A 6000-nucleotide genomic window follows, 5' to 3' on the forward strand; every position below is an offset into this window, starting at 1 on the left:
ACTATTCAGATTTAGAGTCTTCAAAATATGAGACTTGTGTAGCTGGGTTTTTTTACTGTATAATTGGAAACAATTTCAGAGGGAAACAAAATATAAGTCATGCTGTGAGCTAGACTAGACTAGAATATATTTTCTTTCTGTATTGGAATCACTAGAATCTGACTAGAATTTTTTTTTCTTTACTTTTTTTTTTTGTAAACATGGTCTTTTCTCTCCTATATAATAACAACAAATAGCCTGAGGTGAATCTTTCTACTCAATCTTTTTTTCCCCTCTCATTAAATTCAGTATTGTAACTCAACTTGCCTGACCCTTTAGTTTATTTGCTTAACCTATACAAGCAAACTACTGCTTAGTACGGGAATTGAGTGGGAAGAACTCACAGTTGAAGTCTTTCCCATAGACAATGACACACAAAAATGCATTCTAATAATGTGCAGGTTTTAGCTCACCACAGTGTCTGCGTATGTAGGAAGCACCTGTTAGATCTGGACAGTCTTCCCACAACTTGGTGAAGTCATTGAGCCTGGGTGAACTAGACATTTTGATTAATTCAAATGTGTGTCTCGGTGTTGTCACTACGTACCTAAGGTATGTCCAAAGGCATAGTAAATGGGGTACTTTGAGACCAAGTGCTAATAGGACATAAAGATTGCACCCTGATTCTTGAAAATCTCCTATTCCATGTACTTGAGAATTCAATGTACTCGAACTCTTTACAGTTATCAAAATATGGAAAATAACTGTTCTGTATTTTTTTCCACCCCCCAGGAATCTGAGAATTTAAAACTTGTAGAAAAACGTGCCATCTTAGATTCCAAAACTCCAGAGAAAATGAAGCACAGTCAGTCTATTTTTGAAGATGGGCAGCTACCAATAGAACAAAAGAAAAGGAAAATTCAGAGAAATCTCCGGACATTGGAACAAGCTGGACTAGTGTCTTCAGCAACTAAGTACCAAGAAATTATAAATGAGATTGCTAAGGTAAACTGAGTGTTTCCCTGTATATCAATGTTTTTTAGCATCTAGCCTAAATCTATTCCAATTAAAGAGGTAAAAAACATATTTTTCAGGGAATGCTACCCTAAACTATTGAATATCCACATACAAAGCAAATTGTTTTCGTTCCCTGACAAAATAAGTGAAGGACAGTACACTCTGAATAACTGTCTGAAATGAATGACATAAAATTGCAACCTTTGTTATCTGAATCTGATATTGAATTTGATGCTGATGGTGATTTAACTCCTCCTCTATAATGTTTCAATATAACTTTGTATATTTTAACAGTAATTGGAATTGCTCAATGGTGTTTCAGTTAAGAATGGCTTGGTCTTGGTGGTCTTGATGACGTTTCAAAAGTCTTAAATCCCCATGAAATATTATCTGATTGGTATTAACACTGATCTGCTGTGATTAGGCAGGACACAAGAATAGTGGGCCGATGTGGTGTCCATCCTGATACTGATAAAGCACAGGGACTGTTCTCAACAAATCCTATTCCACATCCACAACCCACACTGGCCATAAGAACCTCTGGTATATTCAACTATCTTTAGCACAACAATGACATTTTTCTTATGAGTAGCAATGTGATTGCCATGTGAACAAACTGCAGTACTCCCTACAGGTACTATTCTTGTAAGAACTAACAGGATAATTTTGTGCTTTCTCTCAGTAATGAAGTCAGATTTTGTAACTACAAATTGGAATGGTAATGAGCTGAGGCTTCTTAAAATTTCAAATTAATAAATTTATTTAGGATATCCGGAATCAAAGAAGATACAGACATCATCGAAAAGCTGAACTGGTGAAACTCCAGCAGACTTTGAATGCACTTAACTCCAAGACAGCATTTTATGAGGAACAAATTAATTATTACAACACCTATATAAAAACTTGCTTAGACAACTTAACAAGAAAGTGAGTTGAGTCTTTCTTTCTTTTAATGTGTCTTTTAGTGTGCTTTATCAAGAGGGAGAGCAGGTGTTAATCTGTAGTTTAAAGTTTTGATTCCAACAGACTGACAACCTACAAAAGGTCCGTGAGAGTGGTTAACTGTGTCAGCATCTGGATATTAAAGTCTTGCATTTATTTAAGACTGCCTTGGAGAAAGAAGAGTCTATGTCTATGTAAAGAGATGTATAGATGTTCTCAATATATTTAATTGGTGCTACTTTGCAGATCCATTTGCAAGGTTGGAGGTCTTGAAGCTTTGGGAAGTAATTGTTGGTTTCTCCTTTTTTAAAAAAGTTTGCCTTAAATTATTTAGGCATTTATTTCCCCCTTTTCCATTCTAAAAATGGAAAAGTTTCCCCAAAAACTTTTCCATTTTTAGTATGGAAAAGAGAGAAATAAATGCCTAAATAATTTTACCTTTCAGATATGACAGAGTTACTTAAAAGCAATCTCCCCAACAAAGCCACCAAAGTGTTAAAATTAAAACATTTTACCGACATGAACAGGAATTTTCCTCGTGCATGCTTCATTGATCCAAAAATTAACTCTAATTACAGAGTGTTTACCATTTATGTCACCTTAAGTTTACAAATTGCTATTTTAAACTGAAGATTGTGGGCTTTTTAGGATCAGAGTTGCATTTCACAGTAGAATTGAAAGAAGTGCTAAAAGATGATTCAAAATAATTGGCAAGACATTTAGATGATTCATTGCATGCTTAAAATTCCTCTAACTATGAGATTGTTTGGGATGTTAATTTGGTTTTTTTAGAGAAGTTCAAGAAAGAGTGAAAGAAAGTTAAATATGGCTAGAAGAGTAACTGAAATATTAAGGACCTGACAAACACAACAAAAGCCAGTTTTCTTGTTCCCTTTCCAGAAATTCACGGAGGTCAATTAAATTAGATGGAAAAGAGGAGGTGAAGGGAAGCAAAAAACTGAAACAGACCTCACTAAAGTACACAGCTGCAAGACTTCATGAAAAAGGTGTCATCCTAGAAATTGAAGACCTTCAAACCAATCAGTAAGTGCAGTACAAAACAATTCCGAGTATTTTCGAATCAACAATTTCTGAAGGGGCCTGGCTTTTGATAAAAGAAATATTAACAATTTCCCATGCCACAGCGCTAAAATTACCTCAGACTTCTGCATTCAGAAGGATGCTACAGTCTAATTCTTTTTTTTTTTTTTTTTTTTTTTTTTTTTTTTTTTTTTTTTTTTTTTTTTTTTTTTTTACTTTGTACGTTGCTGTATTATTACCTTGGGAAAGTATTTTAACAAGTCAGCCCTAGCTGGCCCTAGCTAACCATCTGACATGGACAAGTGCAAGTTTGGCAGCAGACTCACCATTAATGACCACATTTTTATGCAGTTGTAGCAATGTTTTTTTCATATATTTTTTCAGCAGAAAACCTGAGATTTACTAAGTTATTTGAAAGTGACTACTTTCAAATAACTTAGTAAATCTCAGGTTTTCTGCTTTTCCTCACTATGGGTGAATGGATGTGGTGGTTTAACATACCTTTTGTATTCTTCCATTCTAAGGCTGTGGTAGTGAAAGTCTTCCACTCTTTGCACCTTACCACCATCCACCTTCTGCATGGAAAAGTTTTCTCCAGTTTTATTTTTTTTTTCTGTTTTTTTTTTTTTTCCCCCTAAGTGGCTTCATCAAGCCACATGAGGCAAATATGTACCTGCAAGGAGATGCTTGGGCATGGCAGAAGGAAAATCTGGTTGTCCTGTTTCTCTGTTTCTATCCACTGGGTGTTAGATCCAATTTGTTCACTGAACTTCCTAAAGCCTTTTTTTTTCTTTTTTGGTGTCTTGTTTTGTTGGGTTTTTTTTGTTTGTTGGTTTAGTTTTGGTTGGTAGGTTGTTTTATTGTTTGGTTGGGTTTTTCTGGGTTGGGTTTTTTTGGGGGGTTCTTTCTCCAGTACAACAGACTTCAGAATTCTGTATTTCACACTACCAGTACTGCCAGAAAGTCTCTAGGAAGACACTGTATGGAGTGCAGTGCAGGGAGAGACGGAGTGACTTATTTGACACCAACAACACTGCTTGTGGTCAAAATTCTATGTTCTGCAGGCTTTCTCCCCAAAACTGTATCTGGATTATATGAAACTGCGCAGCCCATGTATTCAATTACCTTTCTTGTTTCAAGGTTTAAGAATGTGATGTTTGATATCACACCTGGAGAAGAAGTGGGTGACTTTGAAATCAAAGCAAAATTTTTAGGAGTTGAGATGGAAAAAGTGCAGCTCCATTTCCAGGTTTGAATTTTGTTACTTTCCTATATAGCTGCTGTTGCATTTCCTGTAACTACAAACTTTTTCAATATTTTCTTCACATTTATCCATGAATCAGTCAATCAGTACAGAGCAGCAGCTAATGTGGAGAATAACTATGTAACTTCTGCAGGATGCCGGGCATGGGCATTGAATTAATGTTTATCTTGGGGCAACTACATGAAATCAACCTCCACATTAGTTCAGGTGGCAAGCAGGAAATACTAAAACAAAAAAAAGGAAATACACAGAAAACAGTATTTCTTCTGGGTTGCTGTTACTAACCATCTGTAGCTTAAGATCTAGAGGACATGTAATGTTTTCTGCATGTATCCCAATACTTGCTTGCAATTGTTTAAGTTATGAAGAACCTGGAGTTGGTGATATTTATCACATCTTGTCACTGTAAGGTATGGTTTTAGACAGACACTAATGATTTTTTTCTCATTTCAGGATTTGCTTCAGATGCAGTATGAAGGTGTGGCTGTAATGAAAATGTTTGATAAGGCTAAAGTGAATGTGAATTTGCTCATATTCTTGTTGAATAAGAAGTTCTATGGAAAATGAGTACTTTCAGATATCATGGACTTCATCAATCAGTGGGGAGTCTATTCAGTATTTTTTTGCTTATAAACATTTGAAGTTTGTCGTTGGATGCTTGTTAAGTTTTAAAAACACACACCCTATAACACCAAATGTTCAGAAGAATGTACACAGTGCCTTTTCATCATTGATAACAAAACAGAAAACTGAGAAATCTATTCATTTAAACAGCTCAAGATTTCATTGGTGTTGGTACTTTCGAATCAAAATATTCTTTATGACACACAGCTATTGTGTAGATTTTAAGGTAGGCAGAAATTGAATTTAGTTAAATATATAAACCTCTTCCTATTGAAACATTTTTTAAATTACCTCAGATATACAATATAGCTGATACTAGACTATAAGTATTTACCAAAAGAAAACCTAATTTGTTTCTAAGAGATAGTTTGAGCAGATACTTAGTTACATACTAGGCCTATTTTGTGACAGTTGTCAATTGCAAAGCAAACTTATTGTGCAATTCAAAAAATTTTATAGGTAATTATAAAGCAACAATAACGACTTGCTTCACAAAAATATATTTTGCGATTCATTCCTATTAAATGCACTACTGCCTCGTGCAAAATGACATTTTCTACTTTCACAGCCTTTGGAGTGGTATTGGGGAAATCTGAATAGCGAACAGTTGTTCAGTTTGAAGTATTTGAATACCTAAATTGTGCCTGTCTGTCTTTTTTTTTTTTTTTTTTTTTTTAAGAAAATAAATGCAATAAAATCAGTATTTAGATTGGGTTTTTTAAATATTCTTTGGAGATTGTTTTCTGTAAAATAAATGTTACCTAATAAACTGGCTTGGTCCCTAAATTTCATTTCAAGGAATTAAAGCTGAAATCTAGATGGTAATTGAAAGAACTTCTTTCAGTGCATTTATAAAATTGCATGCAATTAAGCCTGACTGTCCCCAGTATACTTGAGGAAAGCTGCTCAGCAGTGAAGACTTCATGGCCTTAATGCTATTGAATGTGATGATGACTTTGCTTAGGAACTATCACTTTTACCTACAGAGCAAAAGTTTTGCCATAGGCAACGTGACCAATAGAAACTAACTTCTTTCTCTCACTTTTCTTGTAACAAACACTTCAAAAGATGGAGAGTGAGACATTTTGGATTTAATTATAAAAACAAATATTAAACAAGTATTAACTCTGGTA

General features: G+C 34.5%; 1 protein-coding gene across 7 annotated transcripts in view; it reads left to right on the top strand.

Moving 5' to 3' along the window:
* Positions 1–5636, top strand: part of IQGAP2 (IQ motif containing GTPase activating protein 2) — a 122838-nt gene extending 117202 nt beyond the window's left edge. For all 7 annotated transcript variants that reach the window (XM_059836464.1, XM_059836466.1, XM_059836465.1 and 4 more), the window contains 5 exons: positions 772–984; positions 1763–1923; positions 2839–2982; positions 4120–4228; positions 4697–5636. In XM_059836464.1, the coding sequence (XP_059692447.1) occupies positions 772–984; positions 1763–1923; positions 2839–2982; positions 4120–4228; positions 4697–4810 (741 nt within the window). In that variant the 3' untranslated portion in view covers positions 4811–5636. The remainder of the gene's footprint in view (positions 1–771; positions 985–1762; positions 1924–2838; positions 2983–4119; positions 4229–4696) is intronic.
* The last annotated feature ends 364 nt before the right edge of the window (positions 5637–6000 follow it).

This window comes from Haemorhous mexicanus, chromosome Z (genome assembly GCF_027477595.1).
Source record: "Haemorhous mexicanus isolate bHaeMex1 chromosome Z, bHaeMex1.pri, whole genome shotgun sequence".
NCBI lineage: Eukaryota > Metazoa > Chordata > Aves > Passeriformes > Fringillidae > Haemorhous > Haemorhous mexicanus.